Source organism: Aptenodytes patagonicus, chromosome 3 (genome assembly GCF_965638725.1).
Source record: "Aptenodytes patagonicus chromosome 3, bAptPat1.pri.cur, whole genome shotgun sequence".
NCBI classification, from domain to species: Eukaryota; Metazoa; Chordata; class Aves; order Sphenisciformes; family Spheniscidae; genus Aptenodytes; species Aptenodytes patagonicus.
In genome coordinates, this window is record NC_134951.1 from 36002653 (window position 1) to 36021947 (window position 19295).

The following is a 19295-nucleotide window of genomic DNA, read 5'->3' on the forward strand; positions in this document are numbered from 1 at the left end:
CTGCTGCTTTATCTTTTTGTAATCTTTTCTCTCTTTGTCGCCATAGTACTTCATATGATTCCCTGCTTCTTTTAAAATAGCATGTTTCCATGAAGTTTAGCTTTAATTTCATATTTACAATAATTAGGAGGTTTGGAGCTTGTCCTTTCTAATTGTGTTGAAGTGCGTAAAACTACAAGATTAATTCAAGGGCTATTTCATATCATAGTCATATTTACCATAGGCATAAATATGTATTAATTTTACCATCTTGCCAGCTGTAGCATGTGTTTGGTTACAGTAAATGAAAAATAGAATAGATGGCTCATTTTCTCAATTGGAAACAATAAGAAACAAAAAGTCTAATGACTGGTTAGCAATTTTTTTGTTTCTTTAGGATTGCATTACAAAGTACTGTCAAGAGCTACGAGTCAGAATTTATATTTGTCCAAACGTAATATTTCCAGTGAACATATATTTTTGTTTTTCCTGAGAGGGTGGCTGGTTACTCTTCCCATAAACCGATTTGCAGTAAATTAGTAGCAAACCCTTCCTGCTTTTTCATGTATGGTTTTGTGGCTTAGGAAGAAAAAAAACCCAAACAACAATCTTCATTAATTAGTTCATGAGAAAGGAGGTTATTAGAGAAATGTAGCTGTTTTATGGATTCCTTTTGTCGTTAAGAGCTCTGAAACAGTACTTCTGAATTTTAAAAGGAGAAATCTCACAAAATTAGGTGCCACGCTAAAAGGAATTTGTTGAAAATGTAGTTACCACAGGCATTTTTTGGCTCATATTCTCTAAGAAGTGCAGTCTGGGTTTGAACATTATCAGACTATCTATCTGGGTGGAAGCTTCTTGTTTCTTTTTATGTTTTCATTTGCATATCATTGACATAATCCATGTCATCTAATGCTTCATAATTATATCTGTTTCACTCACCACCCATCCTGTCTGTGCAGTGAGCTTCTTATGCTGCCCAGAGCAAAACGAGGAAGAAGTGCAGAGTGCCTACATACCATCAGGTAAATACAGGAATTCGGTAATCATGAACACATCTGGTTAGTTGTCTATACTTTGTGTGCCCGACTTTTTTCCATAGCGGTATTTAGTCCCAGTAAGTAAAAAAACTTCCTAGTACGTTGTGATCCAGGTGTCAGTTGTTCTTTTTTGTCCTAATCTTGTTTTAATTCAGATCTAGATGTGTATATATGTTTGTGAACTTCAGTAGTAAGGATTAAAGCAGTTGAAGAAATTCTGATTTTTCAGTTGTATTTTGTGGTAGATTTTCTGTCTAGTCACAGAAGTCCTGATCTCCCAATGCATGACAGTGTTGTTATAATTTCAAACGCTCCTTTTTAGTTGTTTTTATGTTTTCTTTTATTTGCATTTTTATGTTTATATTACAAGCATGCATAAGCCAAGAATCTTTACTTGTTGTGACACCTAATCTCATGCTGATTTTGGTCATTTGTAGAGGAAGGAACAGTGATTAATGAGGGCTCACTGGGAACCCCAGATTTGAGGGGTCTCGTATTACTTGTTTTTTCATCTACAAATTGTGCTATAAATTAGATCCAGGCGTAAACTTTGTAGTTTGGGCTCATCTTCAGTCTTCATTAATCTCTCGTTCCAAAGCTTGGAGCTCCCTGTCTCAACTCTTCCCAATGTTGTAAAACTAAACAGGACTGAAATATCTTTATCTAACAAGTCTAACTCCCCTTTTGTTTTCACCACGTCTGTTAACCTTGTTAAAAATACATGTCAGATTATGTAGAAAACCTTCCAGTTAGAATCAGTAAAAACATAGTTTGAAGTTGAAGTAGTTAACCATTCAACAACTTCTAGTTCACCATTTTTCTGTTCGGGATCTGGGTGTTGCTAAGAGTTTTACTTTTAAACTTTTAAAACCATGTTGTCTAATACACGTATTCATTTACTTGGTGTAGGATTTTCCCCTACAGAGTAGGTTTTTTTAATATGCCTTGGGTTTCTTTAATTCTCTTCATCGAATTTGAAACAGCATCAAAGATGCTGTGATAGGGTTCTGTTGCAAGGCACAATAGTATAAAGGTAAAATAATAAATAGGAAAACTTTCAAAAAAATCTGTGCATCAGTGAAGCTGTTAAATGAAAATTTAAGTTCTCATTATCAGTAGAAAGAGTTTCATTCTCATACTTCAGCTAAAAAAGCTTTTTCCTCAACATTTTAGGTTTTAAAGGTTAATCATTTATTTCACTCCCTGTTATTTTATGTCAGTTTATTGTCATATAATGGCAATTTTTCCTGCCTCCTTCCTACGGCCTCTCTCTTTCTGCTGCATCTTCTATAGCTTCACTCCCCTTCTTGCACCCAGCTCTATGCTTTTTCCTTTCCCTCTTAAAGATTATAATTTTCATTAGAATTCTTCAATGACAATGCTTAAATTCTCATGTAATTCATGAAGTAAATGTTGTATTATGAACTTTTGATGCACTTTGCCCAGCCACTATAGATTTCCAATAGTTTTACAAATCTACTAACCAGTCTCGCCAGTTAACCAGCTAAAAATTATGCATGGTCAGCAATAGAGTTAGGTAAGAGCTACACTGAATTCAGAGATACAGCCCTTTCTTGCCTTTTTCCTTATTCTGATTATTGCTGTTATTTTTTTATGATCAAGAAAAGTAACAAATTCACCCCTTTTATAGTATACCATTACTGTTACTTTAAACAGAATGGTACTTTTAGTGATGTATTGAAGGTGAATATAAGGGCAATAGAAGACAATACATTGTTTTTTTTAAATTTAACTCTGAGACTTAGACAGCCTAAACCAAGTTTGAATAATACCCAGAAAATTGTCAATATCCATCCTTGACTGAATAATCTCAAAAAACCTTTCAACAAAAATTTGGTCTGCGCATTGGTTGCTATCTTTTGTCCTTTCTCAGTTGTAGTGGCCTGACATTTATTCATGTTAGAAACATTATGAGGCTTTATCCTTGTTTTCTAGACAGCTTGCTGAATAATGTTTTAATTAATTGTTGAGACAGCTTCAGCTTAAAATGGGAAAGAAATGTTAAGGGTTTCATGTTAAATGAAAGAAATATTAATATGAGATAGTCCAAGTGACAAAGTTAAGATATATGGTTAGTTTAATACACCAGTTTAGAATAATACTAGTCCTAGCTGTCTACCCTGTCCATCTGTATGCAATTATTGACTAATAGCAGGAATGGTGGAAGGACATGTATAGCTATGCCATAGACCGTGGGTGGTCACAGTCCATGTCTTAGGTCACACCCACTTTGATTGGTAGTATCTGCTAGTATGCCAGGATTGACCTGATGGACAACCATTCCTTTATTCCAACTTTGCAACGTCACAGTGACCTGTGGTAGAGATCAGATTTAGAGATCAGTGACGACCGCTAAACCTGTACAAGAAGGGTCATAGCTCCTCTGTTAAATACCTCAGGGTTTTACAGACACTAGGGTTTCCAGGCAGAGAGTTGTTTCACCTGTCTGTGACACAGCCGGGTTTGTAATGGTGATCTGCAAGGTCCAAGCCTTAATAGGAATCAAAACGTCCTATTGGGACAGACTGTTCTTGAAGCTGCAAAATCCTCAAGGTTGCTGGTCCTTCTGCTAATAGCGCCACAGCTGTGTCCTGGTAGGGTATGTGGAAAATTGTTAGAACTTGATTATTAACCCTTAACCATTAAATGGCCATGCTTCCCATTCGGCAGCCACTGTCTGCCTTTGAATTTCTCCCTTGTTCATTGGGTAGAGCTGCATAATAAAGCAAACGTTTCCGGTTCTAAAATCCCATGTACTGTAAGTGTTGATATTAGACAGTTGTCATATAGCATCTCAGTGTGCTACTGTGCTGGATGAGGTAGTAGATCTCCTAGTTTTTTTAATTAGCTTATTATTAATAGCATTTAATTACTGTTAGATTTTTAAGCTGATACACCACTTCAAAAAGACTTCCACATTCAAAAGTGCCGGATGCTAATATGTCTATAATTGAGTTTGTGATACTATATATCACTATTTTAGCAAGCTTTTCATCCTTAGCTACTGAAGAGGTTAAGGTCTCTGTAGGTCTAAATAAGGCATTACTGAGAGAAATAAACAGCAAGTTTAATAACAACCTAATCCTTTACAACAGGTTGTATATTTTAATTAAAAATCTCTAAAAATGGAATTTAGATTACTTTCATTACAAGGAAAAAAATCTGAGCTGTACTAGTATTGTCATGTGTTCATGGACTGTATTAACAAAAGTGTAAATACAAAAATTTGTCCCCCAAATAGCTGTCACAGTAGTTGAGTTGAGAAAAACATATATTGAGAAATCTACTCATACAGCTATTAAATGTAGTAGAATATTATGCATTTATTTTACGTTCTGGTCAGTCTTGCCTTACCTTTACCTGTCTTTTTATTTCTGGCATGTTTTTTTGTTGTTCTGTTTTCTTTTCTGTTCCACTACATTCAAGAAATTCTGTTAGGCACTATAAAACATTACCACCCAAGATGCCTTTACTAGAAAATGGTACTCATTGGAACCTATACAGGTAAGAATTGTTTAGAATCTGCTTTAAGTAGTTAGTTCTTTTTTAAAAAATAAATAGTCCTGCCTTGTTAGATTAAAAAAAAAAGTTTCATACAGTTTTTATGACTGAGAGATAGAATCATAAAATAGCTGTCTAAATTAACCCCTATATTAAAAAAAAACAACTAAAAAACCCCAAAACTTTGTTTTCTCCACTGTTAAAATTACATGTTGCATGTTTTTCTTTGTTACATTCTTTTGTTTATGTATATGATTTTGGTTACATGTCAAATTTATTTTCATTTTGTTTAAATAATTTTAATTTACAAAGCTCAACTCTTCCTGCATGTGCTAAGACCAAATCAGTGATTAGACAGGATATTTCACTCCTTCATGATTGCCTTAATTCACAAATACCAAAATTTGGAGATGATCTACTGGTTAGGTAAGACACTGTGGATTAATTCCCCCCTTCTGTTTGGTATCTCATATGGATTTGCAAAATAAATGACCTTCACTGTAAATTGATTTCACATAATATGTAGTGTATCGCATCCTTTTATGTTGGCCTAAGATTTACTGCTGTTAATAAGGATTTAAATTTATTGTTTGGTATTTCTCATTCCACTTTCTTACAAGTGGATGTTGTTCTGTCTCATTCAGTTTTAAACATTTCAATGACCTTAGCAAAAAATTACTAGCAGTCTTTTGTTTGCTTTTATTTTCTAAACAAATCTTGGCACTGTCATCCAGTCAGCTCTTTTACGTTTTCCTTAATTAAATCATTGTGATTCTACATTTTCTGTAAAGAGAGCATTATTTTATGAGTTAATATCTAACATTGTATTCCTTTCTTTGTTTTCTTTTTCTTTCTCTTCTACCATTGGATGCAATGCACTGGCACTAGTGAACTACAGCCCTCCCTTGACAGGGCTAGGAGTGCTAGTACCAACTGCTTGAGACCAGATACTAGTTTGCATTCACCAGAACGAGAAAGGTATAAAATAAAAACTTATGAATTTCTTGTCATCTGTGCTGGTGATCTTTATCAGTTTTGTTTTTCTTCATATGAGTACTCTACATTCTTGTACATTCATGTCTGCTTTGGTATTTGTAGACAATTTTGCTCCTATGTTCATGTATGTCATGTAAATTGTGTGTTGGAGTTTATAACCACTTCTGGCTTCTTTCCTTGTTTTAGTTCAAGCTGATGTCATTGTTTACAAAAGTCCTCAGTATGCTGATAATAGCATTGCAGTGTTAAATATTTTCGCAAAGTACTACTTGGTTGTTAATCTTCATTATCATTTGCTAAAAAGCATTACATTTGTTTCTTGCCTGTTCTGTGGACTGCTAATAAGGCGGTGACATAATTTATAGATTATATGACAAACCTCTCATATTTCAAACCAGAACTGTAGTTTTCATCATGACGTATTTTCTACAAAACAGCCAAACTTCATTGCTTCCTTAATCTAATCTGCTTCATCTGCTTTTGCAATTACAAAGCAAATCACTGCATTAAGCTTTTTTGCACTCTGTGACATTATATTAAGGCTCACATAAGTCTTCTTAAGAAGACATGTTTGCAATTTAAATGAAATATTGTTGTGTCACATACATTGTGCAGGCATTTTATGGATGCTTTCTGAATTTCTAATATTACAATAGCTGGGTTAAAAATCTGAGGTGAACCAAATACTATTGGTGTGTTTGACAGATGGGGTTGTTCCACAAGGGAATTTTTCATCACCACCTGTGTTTTTGGCTAACAATTATACCATTTTAGACTAGATTTTAGCTTCACTAGAGGCAATAATAGGGTCCCATTGAGTGGGAATATGGTTGAATTATAATTTCATCTGTGCAATACATGTTTAACTAGTGTGGCAGTTAATAATGCAAAGTTGCTTTGTTAGTCAACCCACAGCGTGGTTATTAAAACAGTTGCATCACTTTCATTATCATGGGAGAGGACCTTTGAAGAAAGGCAGTAAGAACGTACTTTTCTCTGAGATAAGGTTTCTTTTTTTTTTTTTTTTTTTCTTTTCCTCTTGTGGAATTTCCCCTTCCCTTTTCCCCACTTCCCGCTGCTCCTTGACGGGACCTTGCTTCTCAAGTTGTGCCCTTGTTGCAGAGGAGTGACTAATGTTACGCTGGAATATCTCAGATAGATCTACAATAGTTCATTCCTTTTTCAGGTCAAGCTCAAGATATCATAGATAAAATGTGTATGGTTATCCCCAAAAAGTATGACAGAAATAAGGCCACTCAGAATGAAATACAGGATACCATTCTAGATGTTTAAAAAAAACTATTGTAGCATCGTATTAATTATGAAGTGTGTAGATATATACAGCTGTATTCATCTATAAGCAGCTATTTAATGCAATAACGTATGGACATAAGCAGTATATGTTTTGTACTTTCATTTCAAGATGCCACCCATCAAGTTAAATATTCAATGAAATGGAAGCTGGCAACTGTAAACTACCTAGTTAGAATATTATACTCAAAACTAAACCTGTCACTGATGTTAACTAGTTCTATTATGTCTTTATAAATTATCTTCAGCAACCTCTGTCCAATAGGCACTGAACAGAACCTGCAGCATTTTTCATGAGCCTCCTCATAAAGAGAAGTGTTTAGTCTGTGTTAATGGCCTCTGCTAAACACGAGGTTTTGCCAAATCATCTGTGGGCCTGATCCAGAAAAATTGTCCATCACTATGAAACTTTTATGTCTTTGCTTTTAGAAGTCCTAAATAGTGACTAAATAGGTGCTTTTGATTTGGGGCCCTTCATGGGGGTGTAGAAAAGCTCTTTTTTATTAAATTATTGTTCAAAATTTTCATGATGGTTTTGTTGCAAATTAGAAGATCTGTGTGGCTCTGTCAGAGGATTAACAACAGGCTTTTTTTTTCTTCAGACATAGATGTTTATCTAATACAGCCCAATTTTTGGAGGAAGATATTATATTTAATGTATAAGAAACACCAAATTAAATCTTTTGTTTTGGGGGAAGCTAATTTTAGAAGATTTCGTTCTCCACTGTTGAATGTATCTGCTTACGCTTTAACGTGAGGTTAGTGATCAGTTGGGTGTAATGATAGAGGAGTCTTTAGTTTGAAGAACACAGAATTAAGTTCAAGGTATGTAGAAAGCATTTTGTATATGTGTGGACAGGATGAGAATAAGTGACAAAATAAAGTAAGATAGGTTCATCTTAAATAGTAGGAAAGCTTTTTTGAAGGCTAGTATAATGAAACACTGTAATAGACGATACGGAAAACATCATCTAGACTTCATTACTGGAGACTGCCTAAGAAGAGATTAAACAAATATCTGTCAGGTGTAGTTGGTCCTGCTTGTAGCGAAGAGAAACACTATACAGTTTTGTGAAGTCCAATCTGTACAGCACCATTTTATGACCGTTATATTTGAGGGACCTATGTTGAAGGTATTGTTAGTTGTTTTCAAGGTGTTTTCTTCCCCCCACCCCCAAATGGAATTGTATATTTTATTTACAAATTTAGGCTTTTAGTCCTCAAAGTATAAAGATAGACTTCTAAATCTGGCATTACGTATTTTCTTCAACAAAATTGTAAATATTACCTATGGAAAATTCTTTCTACTCATTCCCTCCAACCTTTTGTCTCAGAGGGTAAAAATTAGATTGCATTTGAGATCAAGAGTTAAAATGGTCCACTTGACCTTTTTTAACAAAATGGTATTGGCTGTGTGTAACTGATAGATAGTAGAGCCCTATTTCTCTGTGTTAACAATTTATCAAAAATGGTTTTGATCCCTAAACTCTGTATAATATCATTCTTGTCATTTGGAATGTTTGGAGTAATTACTGTTTTTTAAGATGCTGCTTTGCCAGTAAAAGTCATTGTGTTGACCCACATATACCAGAAGAAAAATACTTTCAGCAGTATATACGATTTTGGGATATATGTCTTGTTAGTTGCACTAAACCAAAAACAAAACAACAAAAAAAGACATTCCTTTTCTCCTGCTATAAGCTACATCATTTGAGCAAGGAAAGTCCATATAACTTGACTGGCAAACTGACCTTGCCCTGACACAGGCCTGCCAAAGCTTTTTGGTAAATGGACTAGTTTGGTACAGAACATAATCCTTCATGTAAGGAGGGGCGTCAGCAGAACTGCTACCTTGGACTTCCGGAGGGCAGATTTTGGCCTGTTCAGGAGCCTGGTTGACAGAGTCCCTTGGGAGGCAGTCCTGAAGGGCAAAGGAGTCCAGGAAGGCTGGACGTTCTTCAAGAAGGAAATCAAAGGCGCAGGAGCAGGCCATCCCCATGTACTGAAAGACGAGTAGGCGGTGAAGAAGACCAGCCTGGCTGAACAGAGAGCTTTGGCTGGAACTCAGGAAAAAAAGGAGAGTTGATGACCTTTGGAAGAAGGGACGGGCAACTCAGGAGGACTACAAAGATGTCATGAGGTTATTCAGGGAGAAAATTAGAAGGGCCAAAGCCCAACTAGGACTTAATTTGGCTACTGCTGTAAAAGACAATAAAAATTGTTTCTGTAAATAGATTAGCAACAAAAGGAGGGCTAAGGAGAATCTCCACCCTTTATTGGATGCGGGGGGAAACAGTGACAAAGGCTGAGGAAAAGGCTGAGGAACTTAATGCCTTCTTTGCCTCAGTCTTTAATAGTAAGACCATTTGTTCTCGGGGTACCCAGCCCCCTGAGCTGGAAGACAGGGACAGGGAGCAGAGTGAAGCCCTGGTAATCCAAGGGGAAATGCTTAGCGACCTGCTACATCAGACACACACAAGTCTATGGGGCCAGATGGGATCCACCCAAGGGTAATGAGAAAGCTGATGGAAGTGCTCACCAAGCCACTTTCAATCATTTATCAGCAGTCCTGGCTAACTGGGGAGGTCCCAGTTGACTGGAGGTTAGCAAATGTGACGCCCATCTACAAAAAGGGCCGGAAGGAGGATCCAGGGAACGACAGGCCTGTCAGCCTGACCTCGGTGCCGGGGAAGGTTATGGAGCAGCTCATCTTGAGTGCCATCATGTGGCATGTACAGGACAACCAGGTGATCAGGCCCAGTCAGTATGGGTTTATGAAAGGCAGGTCCTGCTTGACTAACCTGATCTCCTTCTATGACAAGGTGACCCGCCTAGTCGATGAGGGAAAGGCTGTTGTGTTGTCTACCTAGACTTTAGTAAAGCCTTTGACACCTTTTCCCACAGCATTCTGCTGGAGAAACTGGCTGCTCATGGCTTGGACAGGCATACTCTTCACTGGGTAAAAAACTGGCTGGATGGCCGGGCCCAAAGAGGTGTGGTGAATGGAGTTACATCCAGTTGGCGGCCAGTCACAGTAGGTGTTCCCCAGGGCTCAGTTTTGGGCCCAGTTCTGTTTAATATCTTTACCAATGATCTGGACAAGGGGATTGAGTGCACCCTCAGTAAGTTTGCAGATGACACCAAGTTGGGCAGGGGTGTTGATCTACTTGAGGGTAGGAAGGCTCTGCAGAGGGACCTGGACAGGCTGGATCGATGGGCCAAGGCCAATTGTATGAGGTTCAACAAGGCCAAGTGCCGGGTCCTGCACTTTGGCCACAACAACCCCATGCAGCGGTACAGGCTTGGGGAAGAGTGGCTGGAAAGCTGCCTGTCGGAAAAGGACCTGGGGATGCTGGTCGACAGCCGGCTGAACATGAGCCGGCAGTGTGCCCAGGTGGCCAAAAAGGCCAATGGCATCCTGGCCTGTATCAGAACTAGTGTGGCCAGCAGGAGTAGGGAAGTGATTGTGCCCCTGTACTCGGCCCTGGTGAGGCCGCACCTGGAATACTGTGTTCAGTTTTGGGCCCCTCACTACAAGAAGGACGTTGAGGTGCTGGAGCGTGTCCAAAGAAGGGCAACAAAGCTGGTGAAGAGTCTAGGTCTTATGAGGAGTGGCTGAGGGAACTGGGGTTATTTAGCCTGGAGAAAAGGTGGCTCAGGGGAGACATTATTGCTCTCTACAACTACCTGAAAGGAGGTTGTAGCGAGGTGGGTGTCGGTCTCTTCTTCCAAGTAACTAGCGATAGGACAAGAGGAAATGGCCTCAAGTTGCACCAGGGGAGGTTTAGGTTGGGTATTAGGAAAAATTTCTTCACCGAAAGCGTTGTCAAGCATTGGAACAGGCTGCCCAGGGAAGTGGTGGAGTCCCCATCCCTGGAGGTATTTGAAAGACGTGTAGATGTGGTGCTTAGGGACATGGTTTAGTGGTGGACTTGGCAGTGCTAGGTTAATGGTTGCACTTGATGATCTTAAAGGTCTTTTCCAACCTAAACAATTCTATTATTCTATATATTTCTCTTTGGCACAGTATACACTAGGATGCTTAAAAAGATCCAGCCCCTACTAATATATCTATACAGTTGCACCATGCCTGCCTTTTTGTTTTCCCTTTTTTTTTTCCCCCCTCTTATTTATTCCTAGCTGTTCAAACTTATTATCTTGTTGAAGTTTTTGTGATGATCTGTAAGACATATGTTAGTTTATAATACAGTTATAAATACTCTCTAATGCCTTTGAAAATGTTTTTTGCTGTCACTAGTTCCTTTAGTATGATTTTTTTTGGTTGTCCTCTTCACTGTGACTCACAATTTCTGATTTTTTTTTTCTTTGTAAGTTGGGTACCATTTCCTTAGAACGGAGAAATCTGTGTGCGACCCCCAGCCTCGTCAGGAAAACACGCTAATAATACTTAGTGTGGCTTTTATTCACCTTCTAAGTTTCTTGTGTTGCAAGCAATTGTTGTGTGTATTAGCAGTTAGCACAAGAGCAGTTGTACAGATTGGTACTGTTTGTATGCTTTGGTCTTGAGAGGTTAGTCAGTGGAGATCTGAGCAAATAAAACCGAGGAGCACAGCTTGAGGATTAGTTCATGTACAACAAGGTCAGCGTATCTGCAAAATGCAGCCCAGCAGCTGTGTTACACTTGTTCTGAGGTGCTTCGCTGCAGTAGGAATCAAAACATTTCAAGGATCTTCAGGATGTTTGCTGTCAGCTGGTCACTACCACCTAAACAAGATACAAAGCTGAACAGTTACCTGTTACCTACTCATAAATAGATAACAGAGAAGTTGGAGCTGTTGTTTAATCAATAAAGACCTGTCCTGATTTCATGTTGATTTTTCTAAGGTTTTTTTAGTAAGTCTGAAGTAATAGGTGTTTATATTGTGTGCCTTTAACAGTTATGTTGAATATCACCATTTACATTTAAAATAATGTACAGTAAAACAACTGTTTGCATCAGGTATGCAACGTATTGTGTTTCCAGTTCTTTTCAACCACATAAAGGAATAGGTTATTGCATGTTTGTCTGCGTTATACTGTGGCTCATGGTCATTCAAAATTCAGTGAAAGAGAGCATGTTCTCAAAGTTCATACTGCATGACCTAGTTAATTCTGTCACATGCTGTTTAATATTTATAGTGGATATCAGCATATTAAGGGCTTTGACTGAGTGCACTGATGCATTAACATTTTCTTTAACTCTTGCTTTGGAGAGAAAAAGAAACTAACTACTAACAACCTATTTTCTCTTGAAACTTCTGAAGGATCTACCTAACTGTTCAAGTTACGCTAATCTTGAAACCTTTGTTATTTGCATGTTCCATAAATTAAACCCTTTTCCTTATTACATGGACTGGAAGGATGCCTCAGAAAGTGAAATATTAGTTAGTCTACAGAGTTTATGTAAACATTTTGCTGTTTGTAAATTAATCAGTATATTTTGATTTTGTAAATTGTTATACATACACTTGTACTATTACAACAACATAACATCCCAACAAAATAAGCAACACCAGTCTATAGCATAGTATATAATATTCTAAATTAAATGAGCTTTTTCAAGAAAAAAAAATCATGTAAGACACCAGTTTTTATTCACAATTCAGGTCCTTTTTGTTAAATTTAATTATATAACATAATCTGCTGGCATGTACTGCAGGGATACAGAGAAATGAACAGAAGAGGCTGCACACATTTTCAATATATATTTCTAAATGAAAAAACATTACTCCAGTACTTGTACACAAATGCGTGTAGCTTAGTTGTAGCTAATTAATTTACCTTTACTCTCTCATTGCGTTCCACGAAGGGGTCACTTTATGCCTTTAGAATTTTTATTGTAATTCATAGTCCTACATTTTTACTGAGAATGCATTTTTCGGTGCAAAGAGCTAGGAGAGATGGGCTTAACAAAATACCAGCCAGTAGACGACAGAAAATGACTGTCATATGGTCTTTGAAAAGCTCTTCTAGTTTGGAATTACAACTTTCTATGCAAATGACAGGCTTTTAGATAGTCTAGCATTTGAGAATATTTGAAAACTTAATGGTACACGATGTAAAAGATTTATATTGGTCTAAATTCTGCATCTTTAGGCAGAATTTGTTTCAGCTGTAATGTTTCTGCAATAAGCAGCCATAAGAATAGTATACTTGGGAATTAGAAGACTGCTAGAAAAAGTAATTAAATGACACACTTTCATTACTTTTTGGGGTATTTTTCCAGTCCCAAATACCATATATTTAATTTTATCACAAACTAAATATCCTATTTTTTTTCCTGTTTTATTGAACGGGCAAACAGGGGTAGATGGTCCCCCTCCCTAGAGAGGAGACGACCTACTAGTCCCAGGATTCATATCCAGCATGCATCTCCGGAGGATGACAGGTACTAGTCAACTCCTCCCAGTTGAAAAGTGGCTTACTGCATCTTGCACTCTCAGAGGAGTATACTGAAATTTAAAAGTATGCATATATGTAGCAAGAGACTTACAACCTCCAGAAGCCCAAAATAAAACAGCAGCTTATATATCATCTCTGCATTTTGTTGAACTGTTATAAAGCACCTAGGAATTAATGTCTTTTCAAATTTTCTGTTTGCCTGAATGGTCACAAGCCATGAAGTAAGATGTCTAATACAACAGAACATCATCTGTGTTCATGTTCTTTAGTCTGTTTTTACCTGCTTCTGTACATGTTGGTGGTGTTTTCACTGTGGTGCTTTATAATATGAGAAGTATTTGTTGTAGAGCCTGTTCTTGTCTAGGTGTTTATTTTTATTTTTATTGGGGTTTTTTCCCTTTTTTAACAAACTGTTCCTAAGGGGAAAAAAACCCCCCACAAACTGATATGTTGGAAGTCTTGGTAACACGTACTAGTTGATGTATGTAAAAATTGGCACTGTTCATAAATTCTGTCCTAAATCAGGATGGTCTCCATGGAGCAGGTTTTCCTAACAAGGTAGGTTTTGGTTAAAAACACCAGTGGTTTAAATAAATTTTTATGCTGAATACCACCTATGATTAATAGAAGCACCTTTGTTTTTTGAACTTTCTACTCAAATCAGTTTTGGTATTCCATTGCTTTGGCAGTAGTCATTTTTTTGGTATTTTTTTTCCAGATAGATCTGGGGTTTTTTTAAGCAGACATTATAATTTCTATTGAGATGCAAATTCAAAATTTTCCCTTCAAATTTTTTGTGTTACAGTAAATGACAGGATACAGATGGTTCATGTAAATAATCCATACATGTGTGAACTCTTATGAAGTTGCACTTAAAACTGGAAGACTGGTATCTGGATAAACCTCCGTTACTGTAGTGCTAATGCTTATCTTCTGCTGAAGTCTGTCCACAGTACTTATATTTGTACTGTAATTTGTCATGTTTGCTTGATACTGGATGTATTCCACTAATACAAGGTGGGAAGAGTGTAATTCTGTTTGGATAGCATTTCTTTTTTTATTTGAGTAAATCAGTGTTATAAATTATAAAATTAAATTTGTGAAACATTATTTCAAAATTGTCCCTCCTTACAGATACTGCATTTCTAGAAATTTTGCCAACACATCCCTTTGATGGGACAGCTATTAATAGTTTACAAATGTACTTTGTATCTTTTAGGCATTTTTAACTAATTTTGCTTCCCATTTTTCAAGTCGATGGAAAGACTGTCTTTGACTTCAGTGGATCAGACTTGATAAAATCTTGTTGTCATTGAAGTGATTAGAATTAAATCATAATCATATCACATATCAGTGAAATAAGATTTTCATCTAAATACTGCCATCCTTAATGCAGAATTGTAAGCCTTTTGGTGTCAGCCAAAGTTTTGTGGAGAAAGACTGAAATCATCTAATACCTCTTAGCAAACATATTACAGCAACGCATGTGTAGGATATAGAATCTATTCTGGCAAAGATTTTGAGTTGGAGAAACAGCAGTCTAATTTTCTTAGTGAAATCAGTGCCTTCTTGTGCTTGGAAGTCTTGCAGGTAGTCTGGTCACCAAATCCCAGTGATGCAGTCAGTTATGCATCAAGAAGGAGTTTAGGCTAACCCCAGTCCTGATGACTGCAGCCTCCCAGTTCCAGATTAAGAGAAGTTAGGAGAACACTGGGCTCTTTGCATTGCATGCCCAATACAAAATAATAGCCCACCTTGTGTGTAGAGAGAGTATCAGTGAGGGAATCACAGGTGCTTTACCTTTGTTTTCTACTCTTTAAGTTTGCATTCATTCTGATTATTTCCCATAGCTTTGGCAGTTGGCCAACACCACTCAGTTCTATAATTTATGGTTTTTTAAGATATGCTTGTATCAATTTGACAACTGATGAAGCGGTGTCAGGGAATGAGTGTCTGATGGATCAGCAGGGGTAATTAACTAACTGCTTATCACTGCTTTCAAATCATATTTTCACAGATTAATTGACTTTGACCGATGTCATCTTACTCTTCATTTGAGTACACTCCAGATTTATCTTACAAATTGGCCCAATTTGCATATAAGGTGCAATCAAGAAGATCTATTTCTGAATACATTTCTTAAACATATGACTTATGCATTATTTCTAATTTTGATCATTTAAATTCCATTTTTGCAACATTGTGTTTATTGATAATGATTCATAACATAAATTTTAGTAAAGGTCTTGGCAAGATTGTTGTTATTCTGGAATTCGTTCACTTGCCATATCAGAAAAAGTGACTCCTTGATGTACCTAGACGAGATGAAGACATGGCTTGTATGTTATTTCAGTGTTAAGAATTAACAAGTGTTTGGTTAGTATCATGTATTTCTTTAAGACATTTTAAAGAATAGCTTTTGGTTTGAATTTGATTGATAGCATCATTGCTGGGAGGTTTTGTGGTTTCTATATTAGAAATGAGTATTAGAAAGTCTGTCTAAAGTGAAAGACTTTCTGGTAACTGGAGAACTGTGAAACTGTGAAATTGTAAGCGATGATAAAAACAAGGAGAATGAAAGTTGAGCATTTAATGGTAGGTGGGAATTTTATTCAGACTGTTCTTTTTGAGAAGTCTGCATATAATTTCAGTGTATAACCAAGACTGGATAAAATAAGCCTTTTAAAAAATTAATTTTCATATACTTTCAGTTAAGAGAAGCAGTTTTTGGCAGTCATGCATGCATCTGTAAGAATGCTTGTCCAAGAGTCATCCTGAGGCCACCTGTGGAGCAAGTACGCTTCTGGTACTTTCACGAAGAGAACTTGAGGTGTGCCGTGCACTGTCAGTTGCAGGCTGGCCTGGGTGATCCTTTCCTGTCTTTCCAGCAACGCTATGTGACTTGATCAGGGAGGCAGTTTTGCAAGACGAATTGAAGTGCTAGGAATGAGTGTGAGGAGCTACCAAGCTTTCAGAGTAGCTGTGACCTCCCAGCTCACATACCATGTAGATCCAGCCTTTCAGAAATCTTCAGGAAAAATCAGGAAGTATTGAACGTGACGTTCTTGATGGCTTTAAGGCTATCTAAATGAACAGACTCACTGCAAACCACTGAGGTCTCTTGTACAAGCCAGTAATAAGTCATTTTAAATGTTAGACACTGAATTTTATAAAAATGTTATTTTGTCACCGTAGGAATAGTAATTTTTAATTTTGATAGGAATATTAGCATATTTCTGTGTGTAGATTTTGTTTACACTCAACAGTGCTAAATATTTTGAGGCACATGGGTCTTTGGAACATGAACTGTGAATAGCTTGTCTGTATATAAAATAATACATAGTGCTTGTCTATATACATAACAGGGCTTCATTGATCAGTGATTTGGTGTGACAGTTGGTAGATTTATGACCTTAAAGAGAAATTTTAGCATTTCCTCACCATAATGGAGGTATATATGCAAATTTATTACATACCCTAGACTATTAGTGGACTGCAAATTGTGCTGAGTTTTCTCATTAAAAGCCAAATTTGACATTTGAAAAAAATCTTACATTGATACACCTTATCAAGAAAAAAAATGTTTTTACCATATATTCCATGAAAAACTAATAATAAACCGACAAGCTAATAATGTTTATGCCAAATTGAAAGCTGTGAACAAATTCTGAGGTTCTTAAACAGCTTCAGCAGAAATGAACATAATATAGAAATTAAGAAATATTCTGAATTTTATTTGAATTTTTTAAAAAAAAGCTGAGTCAGTTATTCTACTTTGTTATTGAATTGTTGTTAATTATTACTGTAGCAGACAGGCTGGCAACAGAATATGAAGTTTTCATCAAAATACATGAAATTATGAAATTGACTTGCATTTTCAGGAGAATTTCACAGTATAAGGACAAAATACACATTTTTCAAATTCCTAAGGGAAGATGTTCTGTATAGGTTTATATATTAATCTAATGAACAATACTGTAGATTAATTCTCAAGAAGGATAATGGCAACTATTAAGCCACAGTACTGCCGTTCAGCATGTAGAGTATAAAGGTTTTTAAAAATATTGTTGTGGGTTTCATTCTTTATTGCATCTTAGAATGTTGATATTATGTCTAAAAATTTTAACATTTCCTTAAAGTGTATGGATTAAATCAACAGAAGGGGAAATGAGAAATATAGCCTTTCTCAGCAGATAGTGCCCTAATGCTTTTGGTTTATATATTTGACTGCATGTCTCCACCTTCACTGCATGTGACCATCTCTCTGTTTCTGCTCATTCTGTCCAAATTCACATCCATGTTTCCAAATTTTGTGAAGAACAAGGACGCTGGAGTCTTGCATTCCAAAACAGGACAGTGTAGACCACCTAAGTGCTAAACCTGGAGCAGCACAGAGGTATCCTTATTTACTCAAATCATAGTTCCAAGTAAATGAGGTATTGGTTATAGTATATTCTTCATATGCTCTGCATAATACTTTCACATATTTAGTTTTTTCTCTTTTTATGTGTAAGTACATATATGCATGTATTGTTCATAGATAATATTTAATCCCCTATAAAGTACATTTAAGAGGTAAATTTGAGTATGACATGAGTGTTCTTATCCCCAGTGCACTCTTCATACATTGTATATGGGCATGAAAGAACGCCTACATGTAAATATGTACCTGCCAATGCCCACAGTGTGCTGAAGCCGAGCCAGGACTGAGAGCACTGTAGTAGGCAGTTGAGCTATATGGAACTGTATACAGCATCATCTTAGCAAGAGGAAGGAAACAGAAAGGAAATTATGATTTTAAACGTATTTCTAATGTGTGCTGCTTGCAAGGACAGCACAGAGAGCAGAGAAGTAAGTGTATTCAGCTCACTAGTGCTATATATTACTTTGCCACTTTTCACAGGAAAGCATGTCCTACTCTCAGCTTTTCCATCCTACAAAGAGTAGTCACTATGTGCTCTTTTTCTCCATTGCATGTAATGTCACAGTCTAAGCAAGTGATATAAGGAGTAAGAGGAAAATAAGCCCCATAACCAACGAAACAGAAAATGAAGAGGGTGACATCATTTGAATGATAATGCTGCTGCATTCAGTGGATCTAACCATAACTTTAAATACTTTGCTAACCTTAGGTTTTAAGTAAAGCTGCAGCATTTAATATGTGTTTCTCTGTGTATCCACCTTGTATTTGTCCTGGTAAAGAAAAAAATGTAAAAGTAATGAGAATAAACAAAAAATAAATCTGGAGAAAATAGTTTGAGGACAAAGGGGATTTTAATTTTTAATCTGAGATATTATTTTTTGGTAAGAAGATACATTCTTTTAAAACCCAGAAAGCATCAGGTAATGAGCTCTGCTCACGCAGAAAAACATTTTGTATTTTGCTGCAGTATTTTCTTTGTCACAATATAATGCTCATCAAATATTGCAGTAGGTACAAATCATGAAAATCCACTGTGATTATATTATTTGGGTATAATTTGGTGTTACAGCTGTTTAGGTGTCTTCCAGTTCAGACACTGGATTACTCTTTATAACCACAAAGGTTTAAAAGGAAAATATATCTTTTTAAATATTATTTTTATCTATTTGTAATTCTTTTATAGCTTAATATATGACATTGATTATATTGTTGCAAGTTCTTATACATGTTTCTTGCACTGCTGTAAGATGCAAGTTAGGGTTTGTCAACATTTCTGGTCTATCAATGAATAATCATCACTCCCTGTTTTTGACCACTCCTGAAAAACACTATGTACTTTTTTTTCTAAAAAGCTAATATATATTGATGATTATCAGAGATTTAAAATTATAAATCCTAATTTGTAAATGCTGACATTACTGTGGATAGTAATGGAAATTTTGGAACACACAAGACTTGCAGAGATTTTCATAGTATATTTATAGTCCTGGGTCATAACGGTGAAACATGCTTTACCTTCGTTCTTACATTTATTGACTCATATTACTGTTCATTGTTCTTATTTACTATCAGAGTAAATGCTTAGATTGTCAGAGGTAACTAGTGCCTCACTATCCAAATGT

General features: G+C 36.4%; 1 protein-coding gene across 34 annotated transcripts in view; it reads left to right on the forward strand.

Annotated features, from left to right (window-relative positions):
• Positions 1 to 19295, forward strand: part of RIMS1 (regulating synaptic membrane exocytosis 1) — a 356593-nt gene that overhangs the window by 228310 nt on the left and 108988 nt on the right. For 20 of the 34 annotated variants that reach the window (XM_076333034.1, XM_076333035.1, XM_076333056.1 and 17 more), the window contains 2 exons: positions 942 to 1004; positions 5430 to 5519. The exons of 13 other annotated variants lie outside the window; for them this stretch is intronic. In XM_076333034.1, coding sequence (XP_076189149.1) covers positions 942 to 1004; positions 5430 to 5519 — 153 coding nt within the window. Of the gene's footprint in view, positions 1 to 941; positions 1005 to 5429; positions 5520 to 13152; positions 13237 to 17568; positions 17647 to 19295 lie in introns of all 34 variants that reach the window. One more of the 34 variants, XM_076333069.1, reaches the window with a different exon arrangement.